This window comes from Gnatocerus cornutus, chromosome 8, assembly GCF_029298725.1.
Source record: "Gnatocerus cornutus isolate USDA-ARS CGAHR chromosome 8, icGnaCorn1.1, whole genome shotgun sequence".
Classification (NCBI taxonomy): domain Eukaryota; kingdom Metazoa; phylum Arthropoda; class Insecta; order Coleoptera; family Tenebrionidae; genus Gnatocerus; species Gnatocerus cornutus.
The window spans coordinates 12046616-12071110 of NC_142240.1; the positions used below are offsets into that span (position 1 = coordinate 12046616).

Sequence of the window (24495 nt, forward strand, 5' to 3'; positions counted from 1 at the left end):
TAAAGGAAAAAGCGCAAAAGCAATATTTTAATGATATAACTTTTATGCTCGTATTTTTCGTTTCACCCCAAAACCTACAAATCGTCATTTTTATTAAGCCCAACCGAATTGGAGCGCAAATTTTATCTCGGGGAGCAAGCTTTCCGTGAATCTTTTCAATTTAAACCAAGAAGTTTCTCATTATAATTACGGACCATAATATATTTATCACACTATAAACGCCAAACACTTAAAACCTAAAGCGGTTTTTATATTTTTCGTTTAACTTATATTGTTATTTTATCGATAATATTATTGGTGTTATTATCGAGTTAAATGTACTTTAAAAATTAAATCACAACACAATAATAATTCGCCAGAGGTCCTTTTTCCGGAATTCAGGAATACCGGTTTTATTTTATAATTTCGCTAAATCAAAACAAACATATTTCTGCTCTGATTATGGTAAATACACAGAATCATATTAAATAACTTTATTCCAACTGATTTAATACAAAAAATATTTGAACTGTGAATAGGCTGCAAAATACACAGTGGAGACATCTTTTATCGTAGCCTGATATCATTCATCTGGGAAACAGCTCGGAGTTCTACTGCCCCAGATTTTGTGCACATTTTCATTCAAATTTTCTCAGTATCTCTAGAAACCTTTTTTTTTCGGACAGATTTTTTCGTTTGGTTTAGGTGGCTCTGTCGAAGGACTACAGAATTATGAAAATTGTAAAAATCTGATTTTAGCCAAAATAACTGAAATTGAAACCTTTTACTCGAGACATCTGTTTATCCTTGTCAAATATCCTATAGGACTCCTAAAGTTACATTTTTCTGCCCCCGCAGGAAAATTCGTGCGCGTCCTTGGTCACAGATGGAGCCACAAAGGAAAATCAATACTTTTGTGGTAGTGTTAAAATAGAAAAAAAAAATCGTGCTCGAAGCGTAGGTAATAAAATAAATAGAACCATGACGTTAAAACATTTTACCATTGGTAAAGCTTTATTTATTTAAAGTAATGAAAATTATAAATAATAAACCAAATCGCCCCATTTATCGATTGCCCCGAGGATCGCTTTGGACCACTATTGCAGTAATTTATTTACATACAAATTGTTGGTAACTTTTTAATCACTTCCCCGAAGTACACATGTAATTAGTAAAACACACGTCATTTCCAAGTAAAGCGGAACGCAAATTGAGTTTGTAACTGTATGCTAGTGTGATTTGTTGACATTTGTTAATATAACATTTGCATTTATAGTTTGACAGTTATAATTGTGGTTGCACTGAGAATATTTGCTCCCACAGCCCCAACATCTTGGATCGTTGATCCAATTGCACAGCTATTAGCAGCAAAGCTCCTTCACTGATCGCCCTTAATTACAGTAATTTTATTTTACTTTCTCAATCAAGAGGAAACTAACCGTTTGTGGCTAACTACATTTTCACAAATGCCTGGAATTTCCGCTAATTAAAACATTGGAGCTTAACTGGAAGATGAACGTTTTTAATTTTCTTCTGGTCTTCTTGAGTAAAAAAATTAATGAAATGTAAAAACATTCTCGGGAAATTTGCCGAGCCGTGCTGAATTAATAAAGCCGTCCAACTTTTTAACAGCGATCTTCAAAGATTCGAGGCAGAAAAATTGAGCAGTTTTTCCATTTAATCGCAAATTTGCACTTTTCTTGTGCTATCGTGTGTTTGCATTAAATCGATTTGTAATGTATTCGGAAAGAAGAAGTGTCTGATTACTTATGCCACAACTGTTTTTATTAAAAAAGTGTATATTAGGGTAACAACTTTTAGAAAATTTTGAAAGAAAATACACGAAAACTTATCAGTCATAGGATAAATATACCTCTCACATTAGTTTTACACAATATAGACTTATGTTTATAATCTATGAACAGTTTGACAACATAGAAAAATATTTATTATACTATATTACAAAATCATTTGCCTTAATTAACGATTTCAAGGCACCTTTACAAAATACAAAATAAATAAAGATCCACGATAGCAAAAATAACAATTTTTGAAAAATCTGAAAACAATACATAAGTGCTAAGGAGAACTACTGAATATTTGGCCACGTGGATGTTTTCTAAAACTATTGGCTAAAAAGCCTTACATCAATACATTTATTTTATTGATTATATTAGTAGCAATATTACTAATTAACATATTACAGATATGCCACATACCGACAATGAATAAACAATCGACAGGAATAAAAAATCACATGAAGTAATATTTAAAAGCAAATCAACACGAAAAAGCGACAAAAACCATTCACCTTGTTACAACATAAAGCTAAAGCAATAAAATCACAAATTGATCACAAACGTGTTCAGGCCCTAATCAAAATTTATCGAACCATCACAGAAATCACTAGTTCGGAAAATGGAGTTTGTAGATGCAATTTGCCAAGTTGATTGGTTTGGACAATTATCTCAAAATGAATTTGTCCGGTTTAAATTGAAATTAAATGCTTAAATGTGTCGTTATTTTGATGAGAGGCCTGAAAAATAATACTAAAACATCACAACTGAGTCAGTAGCGTTGACAAAAATGAGATGAGTGCTAACGTTCTTGTATACATTAAGTCACATCTGCAGTAGGTCTTAGATAACTTAATCCGAGTTAAAAATAGTTTTAAAAACGATTATTCTGAGTATCACAGAATGGACACTACATCTAATGGCTCGTATAAAAAAGTCCTTAGATAGAGTATAATAATAAACCCCTCTATTTTAATGGGAATCTTTAAAATTACAGTAATTTGATTTTAAAAATTGGTTTTAACGCTAAGACATGCCTGAAGAAGGATCGTCATTGTCTGTACCGATGATCTTGCCGTGGTTCCACCTATTACTAACATTCTGATCTTTTACGTCATCGGGAAAATCGACTTGTTCCAAGTCGTTGTCGATATAGTCGATATTGTCAACGTTTTTTACAAACATAGGTTCGGTATTAACAACTCTACTGCTGTATCTCTGTTCTTCCGAATCACCTGTCACGACAGGTCGTGTTTTTCTATCACTCTCGTCTATACTTTTGTTGGAAACGACTTGACTGCGCCCTCTCGGATTAGTTTCGCTTTCTTCGCTTTCCGGATCATTCGGATTCAGTTTTAATTTGGCGATTCGATTCTGCACTATCTGCAAATGTTTCAAAACGTAATCTTCTCCTGGAGCTAACCGATGAGCTTTCTCTAAGCAGCTTTGCGCTTCTAGGAGCTTTCCCCTTTCCACGTGCACCACACATAAATTGTGAAGACCTTGGATGTTTTCAGGATCCAATTCGAGAATTCTTCGATAGCACTGCAAATAAAAGAATATTAGTAAGAGAGTCGATTACCGGTAATAAGCTTACGTTTTCGGCAGCGTCCAGATCTTTGATATTATTGATATAAATGTCTCCCAAGAGTATCAAGCCTTTAACGTGATCAGGGTGATACTTGACGAGCTGATTGAGAAACGGCGCAGCTTCTAATGGCCTTTGATCGTCAGCCAATAACAACGCTAAATTGAAAAGCGAACTCCTGAAATCGGCTTTTAAATGGACAGCTCTTCTGAACCAGTGTTCGGCTTCTTCGATATTTTTCTCGTCCATCGCTAACATCCCGAGATTAAAATGTACTCTTTCGTTGTTGCCGTCTTTATCTAAAAGCTTCAACAATCGTTCGCGCGCGATTTTCCGTAATTCAGGTCGGCCGAATTCTTGTAAGAGAATCGCCGAATTCAAAAGAGCCTGTTCGTGTTCCGGATCGAATTCCAGAGCTTTATCAAGGTAAGCGAGTGCTTGTGACGCTTTTCCTTGTTCTAAAAACACCACCCCGAGCTGAAATTAAACATTCTGTTATGAACAAAGGCAGAAATTAAAGCACAGTCTTACGTTGTAGTAAATATCGGGGTTGTTGCTGTCATAGAGCAAAGCTCTTTCGTACACTTCCTGAGCTTCTTTGGTTCTATTTAGCTTGATCAGGATATCTCCTCTGTTGATGTAAGCTTGCGTGTAGTCGGCTCTCATACTGATGGCTTGCCTGTACAACATGTCAGCTTCTTCTAATCTCGTCGAGTTCTTGGATATCAGGTTGGCAAGGTTGAGGAAAACGTTTAGATGATTAGGAGCGATCCTGGCTTGGTAGGATTCGCCCGGTTTAGCTTTGGGAAGGAGAGATTTAGCTCTGAGATATGCCTCTTCGGCTTCTTTGAACATTTTGAGATGGTTGAACGTCCGCCCCACATTGATGTGGGCGCCGACGTCATCCTCTTGTACACTCACAGCAGTCTTAAAAAACTTCAACGCCTCCTCGTACTTGCCCTGACTTTCGAGAGCGTGTCCGACATTGTTGAATAACTTGGCGTTCTTCTGATTGACCCTAAGCCCGGACATGAAGATCGAGTACTCATCCTCCCAATCCCAATTCCTCAAGTAAGTTTTCGTCCCGTGCGTTAAAAGTAGGATACTTAATAAAAACCACGCGAGTTTCTTACTTCTTTTCTCTGCCAGGACGTTCCAGCCGTACGCCACAAGCATACAAAATCCCATCGAAGGCATGTATAAAACTCTTTCTGCTATTACGAAGCCGACGGGGAAGAAGAGGTTCGAAGCGGGCAAGAAAGGGAGCGCCATTAAAGCCACGCTCTGGAAAAGAGAGATTCCATTCCAATAATTATGTTTATAAAGTTCCGAGAAAATGTCGACCGTTAAGCCTCATTTCCACGGTCCGTTCTAGAGAGAACAGAATTTGATTTACGATGGAATTTGAGTTATTGCACCATATTTTGCGGTCAGAAAATTTGCAAATCCTATTGCACCCTTGGTTTACAATCCTCTGTTCCGATTCGGGCGGACAAGCTGGTTGAAACGCCGAACCACCACACGGACTACTACATTTGGTGATAACCAAACAGTTTTAATTACTCCAATTCTTTTAATTTGAACACTAATTTTTTATCATAATGTTAATTAAGTAAATAACATATAAATGTGGATTAATTTTAATAAAAATGGTGATAAATCTAGATGAACGTACTTACTTTCTGCATTGAAATTTATAGAATTATTGTATGAAAACAGGCGTCAATGAATGCAGGTTGGTAGGTTTCTTATCTACCCTTCTTAAATACCCTTTTGAAATAACCGACAGGTCTGTATTTTTGTGGATTTAGTCAGAGTTATTACCTGAAGATTTGAATTTTTAATTTCGTTCTATGAATTGAATTTTCTGGAGATTAATTAAAGTTAACATACCGACATATCCACGTAATAGGTAACTTGAAGTATTAATAAAATAAAATAAATGCATGAACATTCTGTACTGGTTCAAATGAACGAACCATCTTGTCTGTTCGACATCGGTTCGGCGGACATTTCAACGCAGAACCAAGACAGAACGCACCGGACAGTTCAACACAGAACGCACAGAATAATTGAAATTAGACGCCCAGAATTGATGTTTAAATAACTTTTCCACCAGTAAAATAATGTCAGCAATCATCAATTTAAATCCAGTAAGATTTTATCTTAACGTATTAACTTAACTTAGTTTCAATGATTCTGTGCGTTCTGTGTGTCCGTTGCGTTCTGTCTTGGTTCTGAATTGAAATGTCCGCCGAACCGATTCTGTCTTGGTTCTGTGTTGAAATGTTCGCCGGACCGATGTCGGTCAGACAAGATGGTTCGTTCATTTGAACCAGAACAGAATGGTCATGAATCTATTTCATTTTATTTATACTTCAAGTTACCTATTACGTGGATATGTCTGGTACGTTAACTTTCACTAATTTCTAAATTCTAAAAATTCAAATTTTCAGGTAATAACTCTGACCAAATCTACAAAAATACAGACTTGTCGGGTATTTCGAAAGGGTAAATCCACTCACAGAGATAAGAAACGTACCTACCTGCATTCATTCACACCTGTTTTCATACAATGATTCTGTAAATTTCAATGCAGGAAATAAGTACGTTCATCAACATTTATCACCATCTTTATTAAAATTAATCCACATTTATATGTGTTATTTATCTTATTAACATTATGATAAAAAATTAGTGTTCAAATTAAAAGAATTGGAGTAATTAAAACTGTTTGGTTATCACCAAATGTAGCAGTCCGTGTGGTGGTTCGGCGTTTCAACCAGCTTGTCCGCCCGAATCGGAACAGAGGATTGTAAACCAAGGGTGCAATAGGATTTGCAAATTTTCTGACCGCAAAATATGGTGTAATAACTCAAATTCCATCGTAAATCAAATTCTGTTCTCTCTAGAACGGACCGTGGAAATGAGGCTTTATCGTTAAATGTCAACAAGAAAATCACAACGAAGAGATGCGAATTAAATTTACTGACCGCTCAAAAGACGACGGCGTTTCTCTAACAAAAGTCTCTGGGGGCGGAGATTAAACGCAACTATTACATTTGACGATTCTGCCTCCACACAATATATTTTCCTCTCATGTCACGAATAATTGTCTAAAAAACAATTAAAGACAAATTCTTCGTAATAATCGTTACATTTATAACTTCAATTTCTGTGGAATGAGGTCAAGAAGTGGCACGCTACTGAAATGGATCATTAAAACGAAACGTTGCATTAAATGAAAATTCACTTGAAAAACGTGTTGTATCCGGAGGTATGTATTACTCTCATTTCCCCGATTGCACTGTTTTATGGATTTTACCCGCATTGTACTAATCCGTGTTGTATTATATAAATATTAAAACATAAATTACGAATTTACATATGCCAACAAAGGCTTTGTGGTGTTTATTGTTTTAATTACATTTCCTATTACACAAGAAACAATTATTGCAAAAAATGAAAAATGAATCTCTAGTTTAAACAATATCAAGGAGATAATCTCTCAACCCTTAACAGCACATTTATCGATATTCTCGCATGTATTACATTTTGTAACTTTGTACGGATATATTCGTGCCGAGTTCCACAATAGCTCTGCAGATTCATGTACACTGTAATTGTGAGCAAGAGACTAATGAAAATTATTCCCCAAAATCCTCGGCAGACCTCATGATATGACTCCTGAGTGTGGAGTCCTTATGATGTCGCTATTATGAAAGTTAACATTGCTACAGCGATTGTCGGATCTTAGATATTTTGCCACAATGAGCAGGGGCGGTGCCAGGGGGAGGGCGTGTAAATGTAGATTCAGAATTTCCACAAACGACTATGAAAATAGTCTCGACATTTAATTGTTATTTTTGCTCCCTTTTCAATTTCGAATTCAATACTCCAGTTTTGGAATTTGGAAACTCCACTTCATTATGCATAAACATTTTGATGTAGCTATTTTAGCAAAGTTTAAAATGTCGAATGAAAAAAAAAAAAAATTTTACATTAGAACAAATTTTAGTTTTTCAGCACCCACCCTGACCAAACCATTGCACCGAACTAGTAAGAGGAGATTTCATACATTAAACATCGCAGGCAATGTTCAACCAATTCAACAGTTCGTGTTGAGTATTAGCAATCATAACATTTTCGGGTCATTATCACGTTATGTCAATTGAATTTGAAAGATCAATTTTCACACTGATTACAAACCAACCAGAATAAACCAAAATTCAGCACCAGCTATTAAACCCGATGCTAATTTGGCCTAAGCGAATAAAAAATTAAACAAGGTTTTTCTAGCATGATAATTATTTTCGGGTGGTGTTTGGATTCATTAAAAATCAAGAGCAGACGTGGTTGTTCCCGACTGTTTGCTTGTATGTGTATGTTTACAGAGACTGAGCTAACAAGAACAAACAGTGAACACCTCTATGCAGGTAAAAAACTACTTAGTTTGCATAATTTACTTTTTCTCCCAATTTTGGTCGAAGCGGAAAACCACGTAGGTGTAACTTGTTTTTTATGACACATTTTAGGGTAAGAGTGATATATTTATAGAAATAACAACACCCCTCGTGCCATCGATCTCTTTTCACAAACACTGCCTCTGAAAAGAGCTTCTTATTTGTGCGTCCGAATATTTAAGCAACTATACATTACTTGAAAAGTTCCTGTAAATCAAGTTTGCGTTCTGTTAAGAGAATACTTCCTGTTTATCCCTAAGGGAATTTACTTTTTAATTAGCAACACCGAGACTGTCTCAAGTGTCTGAAAGTATGAAAAGTTTACGGCAAGTGCGAATAGTCGGCAAGCAAGATATGAGTTTAATAAGTCATTCGGTAGATGTGAAGAGGTGTACTCGTGCTTTTGGTTATTAAATGCGCAAAACGTGGAATGAAACGACGCCGACTTTTAATTAATCTGAATTTATAGAAATGGCGTTCGAAGCGTTCACACTTCGGGTCCTTATTTCAATTTAAAGGATGGAAAAGAAAATTGTTTACATTCTCGTAGGAGTTAATACAAAGTATCAAATCGACAAGGCAAAAGAAATAATGATGCTAGTAAACGAGATACGATGCAATATCGGCGGTTATAGTCTCATGTGCCGCGCCTTGTTCGTTGACCTTTCCGTGCCCTTTCCCCATAATTTTTTAATTACGACTGATCAAGCATCTCTTTGCGATTCATCGTTGACTTACCATAAGTATGATTAGGCGTTGTTGCCGGTTCTCCGTAGTGTAGGCCGTAATGACCAAAGCCATGAAGAAGGTGTAAGTAGCTACGGTGGCAAGATTCCTCGGGTCGACGAATGATTCCACCAGAGGAATGGTCCCCATCGTCCAATCACAGCACAGGTTACACGGAAACAGGAGCAACCAAAGATTGACGCTAATTAAATAATGGTAGGTCAGCTGTCTCGCTGGCGTAGGTGCAACAGATGCGGGATTATCAAACCTCGTAAAAACTGGCAACTGTGAACCCATTATCTGTAAGCGCGCTAGTAAAAGACATAAAGTAGTGGCTGAGAGCACAAGCAGCCTCTTGGTTGCTTCGTTTGACCATGGCAAGTGGTACGAAGACTTTGCTGTTATGGCTGCCTTTACGACGTGTTTTATCTCTGGAAGACGCACCTGGAAATGTCGTAAACAAGCTTGTTATTGCGTTTTGCTAGAGATAATGTTTTATTTACCTTCTGAGTTACAAATATTTCATAAGCTGCACACACTCCTGCTACTGTGATTCCTTGCTCTTTACAAAGCATTGCTGTTGCTATGGACAGCATGGAAAACGAAAGGTATTTCCACCCTGCAACAACAAAAGGAATTACAATTCAAACTTTATGCAATATTTCTTTCCATCTGCAACTTTACAATTGCACCGGTAATTTTCTCCTGAAGTAATGAGAAGCTAACGAACTGTATTCTAAAGGGAACACATTTTAATTCGAAATTTTATATTTTGCACTTTCGACCTCTACTACACTGATTGTAATTACGCAGTTCTCATAATTCTCCCTTACATTCTATGAGTTATCAAAGAGTAATTACAATAAACTCTAATTTTAACTTTACTACTTTAAAATACTAAGTACTTTAAATCAGGCAATATAGACGTTAAGTGGAGAAACTTAAACTAAATTAGCGTTCAAAACTGATCATTTCAGCACACAAACGACCACCTTACATTCTACTGCAACTAATTAGCGAAGTTCGAGACAATTAAAAGGGTCGTTTTAATCATATGGATTTTAAAGTTTCAAACGCTTGGAACATGTATCTGTATTTCCAGTTGAAGACTTTCAGGCATGAATAGGCTGCAATTACCAACTTTGTCCCACACACATTTTCTCGGTTAAAAATAATTTACGTCTAATTAAATTTTCATTCGAAGCAATCGAACAGCATAAATTCACTTTGACGTTTATCCGTGTGCATTAATAATAATTCCATGAATATAAAAAATTCAAAGATAACACAAAATCCGGACGCCCTAAAAGCTAAATCTAAAATATGTTCCTAACATTAAAAATTCGAGAAAATTAAAATGGTCGTTCTAATCATACAAATTTAAAAGTTTCACGAGCCTGAATAGATTCTGCAATTTTCAGGTCACGAACTGAGTTTTGTCCCAGTTATTTCGGTAAAATTCGCATACAGATTTTCTCATTTTAAAAATCATTTACATCTAATTAAATTTTCATTCAGAACGATCGACCAGAATGAATTCACTCTGACATTTATTCGTGTGAATTAATAATAGCGAAGTTCGAAATATGAAATTATTGATGAGGAGAAAATCGGAACGACTCTTAAGTTTCAATATTCCCGTACATAAAACGTGCAAAACGTCCTTGTCCTTGTTAATACATATATTAATAAGATTCTAAATATCATGATGGATAATAACTAGCCATCGAATTAAAGATTATAGGTCGATATAAAATATTTATTCTTCATATTGAGACAGAAGGCATTAGAACTGAGTGGTTTGTCCCCAAAATTGAAATATTTATGTTAATATTAATGGTAGGAATAAGGGACATATACTTGTGAATAATTAATATCCGTAAAAATAGTCCCACGAGATGTAAAACTGAATTTAGTGTGAGAATCGATAGTCTTTGCCCTAAATGTTGTAGTTCTTCTTTCCTTTTTACCAAGTGGTTTTTTGAACTCTTACAAAGTTACGTTCGATCGTGAAACCTTTTAGTTTTAGTTTTCATTCAACATAACGGGTGTAACAAGCTAAGCTCCTAAAGTTTCAAAACTTGATGATCCGATAAAACTTATTATAATTCTAATCCGTTAAAAGTTCCTGTAATTGAAAGTGCAATTTGCTATTACGGTCATATTTATTTTTAATGATCGCAGACGTTCATTATGATAAATTGCCGTATTAAAAAATGGTGTTGTGTACAGAATTGAACAATAAACGGAACTGAGCAGTTAAAGTTTATTCCGGTGTTATAAGACTTATAAGAGAACGTCAGTAATAAAGAAAATTACGCCCGCATAACTAAACAAATTTAAGAGATGTGTCGTTGCAGTAAATAGAAGTAATAACTTTGGTATCACTTCGAGTTGAGTGGAAATTAGTTACCTTTGTGTCGCTTAATTATCAGTTTGAAAAAGTTGGAACAAAATTGATAAACATTCTTCTTTTGACGGGAGTATATGTAATGGTTCTTTGAACTTTTCGTTTCTAATTATGAAAGAACAAAGGAAAAAGTTGGAGGAAACATTTCACAGAACACGACCATATTGTGTATTTTCAGAACAAATACCATTCCCGTATAACATAAAAGTTGTATCCAGGATCCATCAGGACAAAGCTTTATGATAGGTAACGTTAAACAAAACTTTGCTGGGTTCTTTATGAATCCGTGAATCTGGACAGTGGTTTCCCGGAAGATAGTAAAAATTACCTGTACATTTTTTGCTCCTCGATGCTTTTGTGTACAACATGAAAGCGGCCAAAAAGAAGACCGATGAAAGGGTTTCAGCTCTGCCGACCACCCCCGTCACCTGGAATTTGAATAGAATTAATATAGTGCCGATTTGTTTGAATTTCAGCTACACAACTTGTACCCCTTTCGAAATTAGGCTCTGACATAAATCCATCAAATTTAATTAAACAGGGTTCCTTTGCGAAAACACCCTTGAAGATAGCTAGTTAAATAATTTACTTAAGACGGATCTTGACTGCGTTGGTATTAAATTTTGCGGTTGTTTTCGAGGCAGGTGAACTCACATGTCGATTATTATAAAAGGGAAGTATTTTGGGGTAAACTTACCGCTTCCGTGTGAATTGGATGTACTGCAAACAACATGGCCGCCACAAAACTTGACAACTCTGGTAGGAACATCGAGCACATCCTGAAAACGGAAGTAGATACAGTTATATCCTAGGACATCATAGTTACATAAGCTGTATTAACTTTCCCTCCAGTTGATTCTCTTAATTAGCGAGATATTCATACTGGAAATTACAGCGTTGTAAATTGACATTTTAAGCGAAAACTTCGTCTTTGATACCAGCAGATGATGCAAGGGCGCACCTGCTTCGTTAAGACGCTTCAATTACACGACTGGCAGCTTCAAAGCTCACCGTTTCGATGTTGAAAACATTGTAAGTTCGCCCAGATAAAATTAATAATACAGAGAATGATTAGACAACACAACAATAGAGATGCTTCATAACTTTATTAATACAACTCGCCCATAAAAAGACATTGATAACGATAATATACGGCAAAAATAACGAGCACCCTTCAAGCTTTTGTGCGGGGTAATAATAAAAGACCAAATCTCTTTCTCCATATCGTTCCGCTTATCACAACCATTTCCTTTTCGTATAAAGTCACGTGTATCGAGTCCTGTTTTGGAGAGGACTTCACTTACATTCTCGGTTTAAAAAGGGACTATCTCTCTGATCTTTTTAAGACTGTAAGATCAATAAATGTGAACTCTGCAGAGTTTACACGTGCATACTGTGCAAGAAAATTATAACATGCATGCGGGACACGTGTAATCTCTTAAAAAATGCATTATGATCGCATGTCTTTTAATGGTTTCTTGTAATACTTGATGGGAATAATTTATTGCAGCGTTCACGTCGTTATAGAAACATCAATATTATTATGAAGAAAACATTCTGCAGCGGAAAATAAAAATGAAGAAAACAAGCTGAATTTTAGCTGAGTTTAGCTAGAAACGCGAAGAAGCAAGACTTCCTTTCATTGCTGCATTATTACGAAAAATTATTAGAAATATGTATAATAGAAATTCCGAAAGTTAAAGGAATATCAAGAGCAAAAAAAAATTTCCCGCCATGAATACAACATAGATATGTAACTCAAAAGCAGAAATTCCCTATTAACCTCCCCAAATAATGCCTGTAATTTCCTATTCATTATTAATTATTGTATTAGAGTATTGATTAGTTCCCCACATTATCTGTTAATTCGATCGCATGATGATCTCTGATAGCATCGGCTCCGATAGCCCAATTAATACTCTATCTAAGATCTCAGATACTTATCGAGGGGTAGAACATTTTTTAAAACACTTTTAAATAAAATATTTGAACTCAATCAATGGGTGAAGATAATCCAGGCAATTATCGATTAGACTTTTTTTCTTGGTAACTTTTCGATAACACGTAATTGCTTAGAACTGTATGATTTATTCACATACCCCTAAAGCAATTTGTAATTTAGTTATGTTAACGATTGGATTTTTTTCAAAATTCGATGCAATTAAAACATTCAGACGTTTACGACGACAATTAATATAATTAGTTCAGAGATCGATCGTTTTTTTTGTCAAAGTCTTCGCTTAATTAAACCGATGGGATACTGCCGTAGCAGAAAACTAATTATAAATGTACAATGAAGAATAAAAAATTCTGTGCCCGTCGAGGCATTTTATTAGCCTTCGATGTATCCAAATTAGTGTAAAAATTCCGTGCTTTATTAGCCCGGCAACCGAAAAACAATTCAGTTTCAATTAAATTAGACTGGAATAATATGGGAAGGAAAAATGAGGACTCGTATTATTTCCCACGGTTTGAAATGATCAAATGCAATATTAGGAAAACATTGTTAACAGCGTGTATCGAAGTGGAAACAAATTTATTTTATTAGAAGGCCGGCGAGCTTAATTGTTTGTAAAAGAGCCAGAGACAATAAAGAGATGAAATGTTGTGTAAATTTGGTTTTCTCGTCGATATTGCGTAGAGCGAGGGGTAGAAAAGCACGTTAAAGTTATTTTAACAACGATATCGCATGTTAAAAGAAGATTAGCCCAGTTCAAGATGTTGGTAATTTGATATTTTATACTAACCTGAAGTACATGAGGCAGACTACGGAATGTAAAAGCATATTCACAAGATGATACCCCATGGGCTCTAGCTGCCAAAGCAAATAATTCCATCGGAAAGTCAAAACACACAAAGGTCGGTACGACTTGTGGCTTTGCTCCTGCAACAATAAAAAGAAAAGTATTACCGTAAAGAAGAAAGACAAAATGAGCACACACAAAGAGTGTAAATCGTGCACCTTTCATTCATATTTAATGGTTAAATGTGGGATGTAAACCGACGAGAGTATCCGTTAATGCTGAAATTCCCTGTAAAAATGTTGATTTTCAGTTGTGTTTTATGCCGTCATTCGCGAAATAGAGGATCCATTAGTTATTTTACGAAACACGTGATATGAATAACTTAAAAGAATTTCATTCAGCTATTGTCGTTCTGTTTTTACGCCGCTGAAGGGCTGTACGTATCTCGTAACATCTAAAATTCAGTTTTAAATGCAGGTCTATTCCACTTTGATGTGCAACTAAAAGAAAGCTAAATATAGGATACCTACATCAAAGTAATTCAGGGAAAAAACGATGTCCCTTTACTTTATGTCACAGATAAAAATGGAATTTTCGGTATAAAGAAAAATTTTATTTCAGTGACAAAGTTTTACGATAAAGCTTCTAGCTCAAAATTTATTTTTGTATTATACAGAGCAATAAGGTAAATTATGCCCGTTAGAACATCCCTATTATAAAAACTGTCCTATATAATTTATTTTAGCATTACCCACGCAATAAAACCAGCCGGTGAAACCCTAAAAACTCACCCCCATCAAAACACAAAAATTGTGCCAAAATTAATGTCGCCATAAAACGAAACACCTCATTCCCCACTGTCAAAATGTAATTGAACACGCCACTAAATTTATTTCAATCGCATTTAAATCCATCAAGAGAATGTTGTACGTGGAATCAAGCGGAATACTAAATGAGAGCTCAGGTAAAAAACACGTAAAATATAGCTCGATTACTATTTACAATTCAAACATTTCCATATCAGGGTACTTCCATCCGTCATGCCCGATTCCATTTATCCATTAAAATAAAGATGGTTTCATCAAAAATTAATAAAAATTTTACTGTCAGCTACAATCCGCTCGATGCGTAACCTAAGGCTTTAATCAATTCACCCCAAATCCGATGGGTGGTTAATTCTATTAAACGAACAAATAATAATTATTAACACTTGACTCCACAAATATTCTGCATTTATAACGACACGTATTCCACCACCACAATTAAATTTAATCAAAACGAACTTTCAGCGCTAAATTTATACATGTTTGAATGACCGATAAATGGGTGTAGGTGGTGCTGCCCTTAATGGAACGACCACGCGGAGATGTGAAATGTTACTTCATTTGCAAATGTCGACAAGATGAGGGTTCCAGTTTTGTATTTTTATTCATTTCATTACATGATGAAGGTAGAAAAAGGTCATTTATTATTTGCGAATTCGAAGAACGTTTTGTATTATTGAGAACTCTTGTAATGGATCTTGAATGTTTGTGTTTATTTTGGGAAAATAAGTGGAAAAATCCGGAAATTGTGACAAAACGCGAAAGGAATTTGGAACTGGGCAATGTCGCTTCTTTTTCTTTCTTTTTCCCATCCTATACCGAAACTTGGGTTTTTTGAACTCAATTTTTTGGCTCTGAAGAGAAAATTAAAAGATTCTCCAGAATTTTCAAAGCATATAATAACATTTGTTCTGGAGCAGTTGAAAGTCATTTCTAAAGTCGAATTGCCTCCTGACTCCTGTTACGTTTTTATGGGATTCCTAAATTCGTACGTTGAGTACGAGTAATGCGTCTTAATAAAGGTTGAGATCACTGCTTTCTAACGCGGTATTAAACAGGTTCTTATCTCTCATCGTTTAAAAGTTACATGACAAAGAATGTGAAGTGATTTTTTTAACTTTCAAAGATTTTGTAAACATTTTGATTTGAATGGCAACAAAATTTGTTTTTTGATAAATCTCGCGTTTCTAAATCTGCGAATCCGAGCCTGATAGAGTAAAAAGAATGTCAGATTCGGAATCAGAAGGCTTTTCCACTTTAGAACGACTTCTCCAGTATAAATTTTCCAAACTTTGTTGACTAATGTAATTGAGTAATTCTCTTGGAATTTGATGTACAAAGTTATCGATTTTGCGCTTCTATAATAATAATGCCCCTCAAAAACCATCTAGTTATTTAATTCCCTCGCAAATAGAATTACACCATCCGTAATTACAGCATAAATCGAAAATTACAACTTAGCAACTAAGTGCCTAATCGATAGCAATACAATCAATTCTACATTAAAACTTGTACAAAATTCATTATCGACAATGCCGAGTTGGAAGTAGAAAAATATTAAAGACATGCAACTGTATAAAAAGCGCCATGTCATTAATCATAATAATTAAATGAGTGGACATCGTTGTTCGATTCGGATGTTATTAAAGCTGATTGCTTTTCATTCACACGTGAGTTTCCACGCACAAAAGTGGCGTTAAACGAACAGTATGTAATTTACTTAATTCAATACATCATGTGAATAAACACGAAAGAACTAATATTGTGTTGTCCACGGTTAGTCAATTCACCTGAATGTAGCTGATTTTCAGTTGTAACTCAAATAAAAAAGAAAACGAATCCCTTATTAATCATCAATTTTCCGATGTCGGTTGTCACATTTTCATTAGTCTCTTGAAACAATAAAATCCCTTCAATAGTCTGATTGAAATTACTAAAGTTACCGCTCATGAAAATGCATATTTGCGAAACACCCGCTTTAATGCAAGGAAAATTAAAATAGCCCCAGGGAAGAAAACTCGACTTTTATACAAAACTCGAATTGTTTTGCAGACGGAAATCTTGACGCCCAGGTTTCCATTACAATTAATTTAATTATAATACTAGGGGAGAGAGTGTCATCACCATTAACTTCAGGTTAAATTAAATTAGTTGGGATCTATTGTACATTACAATTCGTAAGCTAGAGTTATCTAGATTCCAATTAAACGATTCTATCAAGGCAGACAACTTCACAAAGAAGTGCGTAACGTGACAGTCGTGGCAGCTTCTTTAAATCTTCAATTTTAAACTTGTTGCCGTTGTTGTCTATTTTTGTCGAGCGAAAAAATCCTTTAATTGTACTTAAGTGATAAAACTCGGTGTTCAGGTTTAGACAAGTTTCACAATCTCACGTTGGATGATTTGTAGGAGAGTATTTTAAGTCTGCATCTCCGATGTTTTCTCCAGAGGAAACATCCTGTCGCACGTAAACAAAAAGGATAAGTCAACCCAGTTTTGAATGCAATTACCTGCAATCTTCGTTGTTGAAATATGACACTAGGTACAAGACGTGAATAACCAAGTAAATTGGTACCACGTTTGATGTTAATTGAAATCTCCAAACTTTGATTTTATTATGAATCAGCGTTCAACGTACAACAAGTATCTTGTTTAGCTGCTCAACGTCTCAGCTAATTACTAAGTCTGCACATTGTTAACTTTTTCCAACAAGCTTCAGCGATGTAAACGCATTGTACTCCCGACTAAACTGTTGAAATTAAAACTTTGAAAACTATGTTTCTCTTTACAAAATGAATATTTATAAGTCAGCGCACATTTCAGTACAATGAAAAATTAAATGCCCACAGCACCAAGTTCATATAAAACATTGGCAACTAGTCGTCGATTAAAATTCGATTAAAAATCTCTCCATTGTTCTATAACAACATTTTCGATTCGTTAGCGAAGCTGTTCGGAATTAACCGGAATGAGATAGCGTAGTTGTTTCATCAAAAAGTTACGCGGACTCGGATAAATGTGTTTTTGTAATTTTACTAACAGGCCATTGTATAAATAGCGTGGTCGGAAAATTATTCAGGGGATGGACGTCTGAATATTTATTGGGGGCATTTCCAGACGTCAAACATGACGGACGCTTTCTTCTTCGTCAATCTAAACGAATACGAAAATTTGCAACGACATCGCGAGGTTCTTCTCGAAACAGCGCTCTTTATTAAATTTCGCTGCTAGATAATATTCTGATCCTCCAAACTCCTCCACGCTATTTACTCGACCAGGTCGAAAACACGAGAATTTTACAAAGCTTCGTCTTTTTTCTCTGTACAATCGAATGAAAACTGTCGCAGAACAATATTACGAAGCGGTAGTGCAGGTAATAACTAAAAGTCGTTTTCCATGTTTAGAAAATAACTTTTGCAATCTCATCCTGGATGATTTGTGGGCAACTATTTTAAGTCTTCTCCATCTCTGCTGTTTATTCCCGCCGGGTTGCAGCCCCTCGAACAACAGCTCATGATTACGTTACGCATAGTCGCTAGAGTGGAGCAATGTCGTGACGTTAGAGGTTTCAAATATTTCAAAGGGTAAATACTGGTCGGCTTATGGGTACTTTTCGAGTTATTTTTCGCCGCCGCAAACTGATGGAAATTTTAATTAACAATAGCGTGATGAGACACTTTTGATTATTTTAATTTTCGCTCGGTAGTTGAATATTGTAGCTCGTTTGGAATTAAAAAGCGTAAATTGTATTGATTGAAGTTGGGAAATTTGGAGTGCTCTCGGAGAAAGTGACGTGTTTCGAACGATTTTATATTCAGATGCGATTCGGCGGCAATCTTTCTCTGGAAATGCACGAGCACAAAACGATATTTACATAGTGCAATGGTGTAAATTCTAATTTGATGAGAATGTGGCTATGGTAATTGCAAATTTCAACGTGTTGACAGAACCTATTTAGAGTCTGGAACAAAAACTTGGTTCTGGACCTGACACAATTATGTTTCGCTTACGGTCGGATTTTGCAACTGGCATATTACACACACAGTTTGCAACTGAAGAAATAAAGCAAACCACGGAATATATTGCCAGCAAAGAAAAGTAATTAGTTCCAATGTACGAGGCTCCAAGAGGTGATGTCAATAACAAACTCTTGTTTCATTCATATTTGATGTATTCTAAAAAACGCGTGATAAATAGGGCGCCTCCGCGATATATTACGTCGGAGCTACTCAGGTGGAAGAACGGCGAAAGGACTATTTTATAACACAAAACATCCTGTAAGTTTCACTTAACTAAATGTGAGTCTTATAAATTACAGTCTCTCATAAGCTCATACTCCATTCCACAGTAAAGTTGAAAGTGACACGAACTTTATGTGAACACAATCTCATAAACTATAACATTGTTTAAGTTCTGCACTTTCACGTGTGCTCGTAGAATCTTTTCCCTAGTTATGGCTCACTTCGGAAGTTTCCTGCATGATGGTTTTGCAATAATTTCGTCACCTTAATTCGGTTTGACGGCCGTGGGTCGTCCAATAAAAAGTTGCATATCCACATCATCCGGGATCTCCAAACTACGAGTCCCAGGCTAAATTACATCCGATAAAGATCAAAGCTTTCCTGTTCAGCTTTTGTGAGAAAAGTGTCATTGGCAAAAGAAAACTTTTCGTTGGTTCAAAACTTAAATTTAATTCTTCTTCCGATCCCGAGAGTTTTAAGCACATAATCCAAAACTTCTCGTTCAATGGGGAAAAATAATTTATATTTACTATTGGCAGGCCGAATTTACAGTCTGATAAACTTAATTTCAGTTGCTTATTAATGGCTATTGTTAAAACACCAAGCCTTCTAAAATAATATCACCACACAGCCAAAGTTTTAATTGGATGCTGCATTATCCTTCGTAGCTCCGATCATACAATACAACCTGGCAACATTTTAAAATTCGAATTCCGTGTAAACTTCTAAATTTATTTTAAACTTTTGTTTGCTCTGCGAAATAAAACGAATCGCATTGAAAGCCATTCCACAATAATTCCATCGATTTTCCGGGATAAGTGGAGCAAGATACGTACAAAGTCCGATGAGGGTGAAATAGTGCTCAACAAACCAACTGTTCCCACTATTGCTGCGTTGACCTTTTATCACCAATAATTCTTTTAAAGTCGCCGTTCTTGCGCTTATTTATTCACGAAGTTTCATTCGTAATTTCCATGCAAATGCCTTAATTCCAAATGCAAACGTTTTAATTGTAGACACACGTCCTTCGTGCCTACCATTAAATGAGCTTTGTCGAATCGTAAACAGTTTTTATGCAGTCACTCAACTTATTCGATTAGAAATCTGCTTAATATCAAGATGGGATCTAAAATAAAACATTTTTATCGCAAACGTAAACTTTTATACCGTTTTTTAAGAGGGTACGTGTATTCGGAAGCGACCTTATTGTTTGGTATTTTGGTGACATTCTTCGCTATAATTACCCAACAATTTGTTAAACGACATGAGAGCAACCATCTAATGCATCTTTTTGTTAAGTTTCCACAATTTGCGTGGAATAGAAGGTGATGTATCGCATCGCACACTTCTTTCGACGCTCCATTAATCCGAAATTAATTTGCCCTAATTTAGAACGAAGCAGTGATTATCGCATCACCATTTGTTAATATCGACGACTATTGAGAGTTAAAAAAGAACGAAAATAACAAATCTAATGATATTCCGCAATCCCTGGAGCGTTTTCGAGTATTCCGAGAATCCTATTAAATCCAAGAACTAACTTTTAAGAACTCACGCTAAAAAATTCTCTAGAATCTTTTAAGATATTCCTCTGGCATCGGCGTTTGCGGAATTGAAAGAAAGGATATTAAGCGACGTGATAGAGTTTTAACATAAAGAAAGAAACATTTTTCGCTGCTTTAAGTGTCAAGTAAATCGAGAGTATCCATATCTATAAAAATAGAAATAAATCTCTGTAGTTTCGTTGTACGATACCCCTTGAATACTTAATAACACCCTAAAAACATAACCGCGATCGTAAAAGGGTTCCGTGGAGACGTTATCTGATTTCACCCTCTATCAACGAGCATGTAAGAAATTTTTAATTGCACGGCCAATTCCGCAATATCTAATAAAGTTAGCAAATTTTATCTAGGGGTGTACATTTGTATGCGCCCTTCCCTAATGAATATATTTAGGGCTTTAACAACGCCGCAGCGTTGTGTTGTGGTGGCACCCCTACACAGATTATTGCTGAAACCTCGACAATAACATCATGCAGCTCACAACCACTAATCATTAATTTAAAAAAATTTAAAACTGTCTCATTACTAAATCAAGCGGAACTGGTGCCAAATTCCGCGGTGCAGTAGAATAAAATTTTATTCCGGAAAATGAAATTATCGGTGAAATATTCACGGGTGGTATAAAAGGTAATAAAAGTGTGTTTTTTTACATACCACGCATGCGAATATTGCAAAAAATGTAATTTTCTACAACAGTGGTTTCTTTTATGACCGGTTACCTCTGCAACGGGCATTACATTTTTCCGAGACCGTGTAATTAACCTAGAACTGCGGTTCCGGGAACCAATGGTTGATATTCGCGACGAAATCCCATCTGCCCCCCCCCCCCCCCCTCATACGATAAAATCCGATTTTGATTACTTAAAGGATTACTGGACTAGAACAAAGAGCGAAGTGCATTGGTCGCTTTAAGCCCTGTGCGTGTCTAAGTCCCTTGTAAATGGAAATTCTCGTTTTATAACACTACCTGATAAGTGGATAAACTGATATTTTGTAGTTTTCGGAGATTTATTTCCCATTTCGGAGATAATCCGTGAGATTATACAGCAGGATCGTTAAATCTGATTGCGATAAAAAGAATTACATTCTGGATGGAGCCGGAGAGAGTTCCAATTACTGCAAAAAGGACAAATACTGGGCAAAACCGGCGAGGAACACAAAGAGAGAATGTCTCTTCTTGATATATTCCTTTCTTGGGAAGGGCCACTTTGAATCCCAATTGGCTTGATATATTAATGATCAGTCGACGAGCTGAATGAGCAGAAAGGGCAAGAAAAAAATGAGCAGATATGTAAAAATGGTCCACACAGAATCCAGCTTTGGAAGATCAATGGGAGTTAACCTTGGTTTTGACCGTTGAACCAAAAAAAGGCGATAATTCACCTGTTCAAATTCCAATTATAAATGAGGTTTGGCAAAGCGTTATAACCGGCGAAGTGGTGAATTAATGTCGGTTTGAGCAATAAAATTCAACGGCAGAAACATAAAATAAGTAAAACGGAGTCAGCAATTGGAAAAACGGGATATTTATTTCTCCTCATTCATTACTTGCAGAAAGTAATTTATCAAAACAAGTCGTGAAATTTCGTTCCATCGTCATTTTGCACTCATCAGTCTCGCAGTGTCAAAGAAGGAAAACGTTTCCTCGCAAGCTCACCTTGTGCATGGGGGTGCCCCAAAAGTCGTTGAAAAAAATATTAACAAGAGGCGAATGGGGGCGTAGATCTCTGTTGTCTTTGATGGCACTGATGTCGTCGAAAACGAAGCCACAGTAACAGCTGTTGTAGTAACAGGCCACGCAGGTGATGACCACGATGGCACCGAGTGCATGGTTCAGTGCCATTTTGCCGCACTGGGTTAGTGGAGCATCCAGAGTTTTTGATCACTCCCGAGCAAACTTCCGCCGATGCAACCTGTTAAAGATTCATCTGAACATTTTGAAGTTAAAGCGCGAGAGCTCAGCGAGCTGGGCCGCCCTCTGAGGTCGCGAGGGTGCGAAAGCTGAACAGCTGAAACTCACTGCACGGCTAACCGCGATGGCAACGCGTCAACATTTCAGGTAAAGTTTCGGTTTAACCGGACTATTAATTTTGCACGTAAGTGTACAGTGTGCATTGCAAAGTCTAAGGGCACGTCCACACCCCTCAGTTTGTTCGAAAGCACTAAATTGCAAGCACTGAACTGGTTTAGCGACGACTCTCCGGCTGCCATACTGCGTCGGTTCGTCACGTGACTGGTGTGTTGGTGGCCTATGCTCAGGCGCAGACCGGATGGCCCCGTTGAAATTCAGTCCTCAATTCGGAAATAGACGGGGATAAACATTTTATATTACGCTGCAAACCAATTGACGTGAATTTTTACCCCTCAAGATAGAATTTCTCATCTTATATTTTAAAAGCTGCGTCGTCGATGTATAAATTTTTTAGAGCGTATTTACAACAACCTGCCACAATAACAGGGGAGCTTTGGTGAGCTGACTCAATCGGCGGCGGGAGCTTTTCGCATTTCTTCTTGCCTTTTCATAATTATTTCTTGCTATCTCAGAGCTTTTCGCAAGATTGTATTGATTTATCCAATATGTATGCACACACCTTTAAAATATACTCGCTCTAAAGAGGAACCGAGAGAAAGTTTTACAACAAAAAAAAACATCACCTCGATCAATCAATTATTTTGGCATCACGTCTGAATATCTTTTGATATTCAACTATCTACACGTCAAAAGTAAACGTAATATTTATGGGGTTCTGGTCATATTCACAATAAATACTTTTGTAACAATGCAATCGATTGCGGGGATCTTTTAAAAGCCTTTAACAACTATGCAGGTTTTAGGCTGTTTACGTTTACAAAATATTGCTGTACATTCATAACATAAGAATGAATTTTATGAAAAATGTATCCTCATTTCTCGTTATTTAATGTGCAATAAGATTCCAATGGTTCCTCAAAAATTTAAGAAAATTAAGATTCTGTTTTGATAATACATATTTGGTTTCTAGTTTTCAGGTTGGCATCGCTTGTCTTGCAGTTTAGTAGTTTCTAAGATCATCCTGCTCAAAATAATATTTTTTTAAATAACCATTTTACAGGAGCTGAATATTTGAGAAATATAATTGAAATATTCAAAGAAATAATTTTAAAAATTTAAAGTCTAAGAGAAAAGAAAAAAAAATGTCGAACCAAGGATTGTCCAAGTTTCTGTCGCACATTATCCAAAAATGTGTTGTACATTTTCAGAAAGTGCAATGTATTACATGGATATATGCTCATATTTTCATAAATTTTATTACATAATAACCGTCGTTTATTGATAATAAAGTGGATAGCGATAAAACACACAATAACGCCTATAGTTACATTACAATTTCAGCTTGATTGTTTCACAGAATCCGTAAAGACATGAAGTACACAAAAATTGATGATTGATTTTAAAATTGTTAATTTTGTTACATTTAGGTATTACTAAATATCTTAAAAGATCCTCAGATATCCAACAATGACAGAATGAACGTTTAATTTGATCCAAGAGTCTTTCGTCTTTTACCTCGGTCTTAAATTCAATAAATTGAAAAAACCTGTAAGTTTCAGACGCAATTTAGATAAGGATAAGTTGTTCTAACAGTAATTTATTAATAGCATTAGATGCAGACACGCACTTCGCTAGTTAAAAATTTAGTATTGATTCTGTAGGGCCTTCGGGATTAGTTTTGAACATTTATAACCATTTTAAAGACACGTTCTAATTAACGATGAAAGAAGGATATTTTTCCATGTGTAACGGTACAATAGAAACAAGCCCGAGGCATTTTAATTACACATAAATTTAGTTTTGTTTTTTTAGCAGATGAATATCAAATAATATTAATTTGTACATGCATAAATAGGCAAACAATATTATTTAATAGACAAAATAATGCAGAGTAATTTAATAGTTTGGAATGTTGGTGGAAATTATTTGTAAAAATATAAATCAATATTGTTCTACACAAAACTATAAAAAATCATGTTTATTATTTATGGTTAATTAATATTGTCCGCGTGATCTACTAATTATAACATGTTTCTTAATAATCATATTTATATATTTTGTTTTTACCAACTTGACCTATTCCGCTATTAATGATTGCTATATTAAAATATTTATAATGGAACAGAT

The 24495-nt window shown here is 35.7% G+C and overlaps 1 protein-coding gene across 1 annotated transcript; it reads right to left on the bottom strand.

The window, feature by feature from the left end:
- Window positions 1–1742: 1742 nt before the first annotated feature.
- On the bottom strand, window positions 1743–22583 carry LOC148169868 (protein O-mannosyl-transferase Tmtc3-like). Its single transcript, XM_088042900.1, has 9 exons — window positions 21994–22583; window positions 13710–13846; window positions 11660–11741; window positions 11291–11390; window positions 9056–9171; window positions 8565–8996; window positions 3895–4647; window positions 3373–3840; window positions 1743–3320 (listed from the first exon to the last, which is right to left on the bottom strand). Exons 1-9 carry the CDS (start codon window positions 22177–22179, stop codon window positions 2802–2804), a joined length of 2793 nt encoding a protein of 930 aa, XP_087899026.1. The 5' UTR covers window positions 22180–22583; the 3' UTR covers window positions 1743–2801.
- Window positions 22584–24495: the final 1912 nt, after the last annotated feature.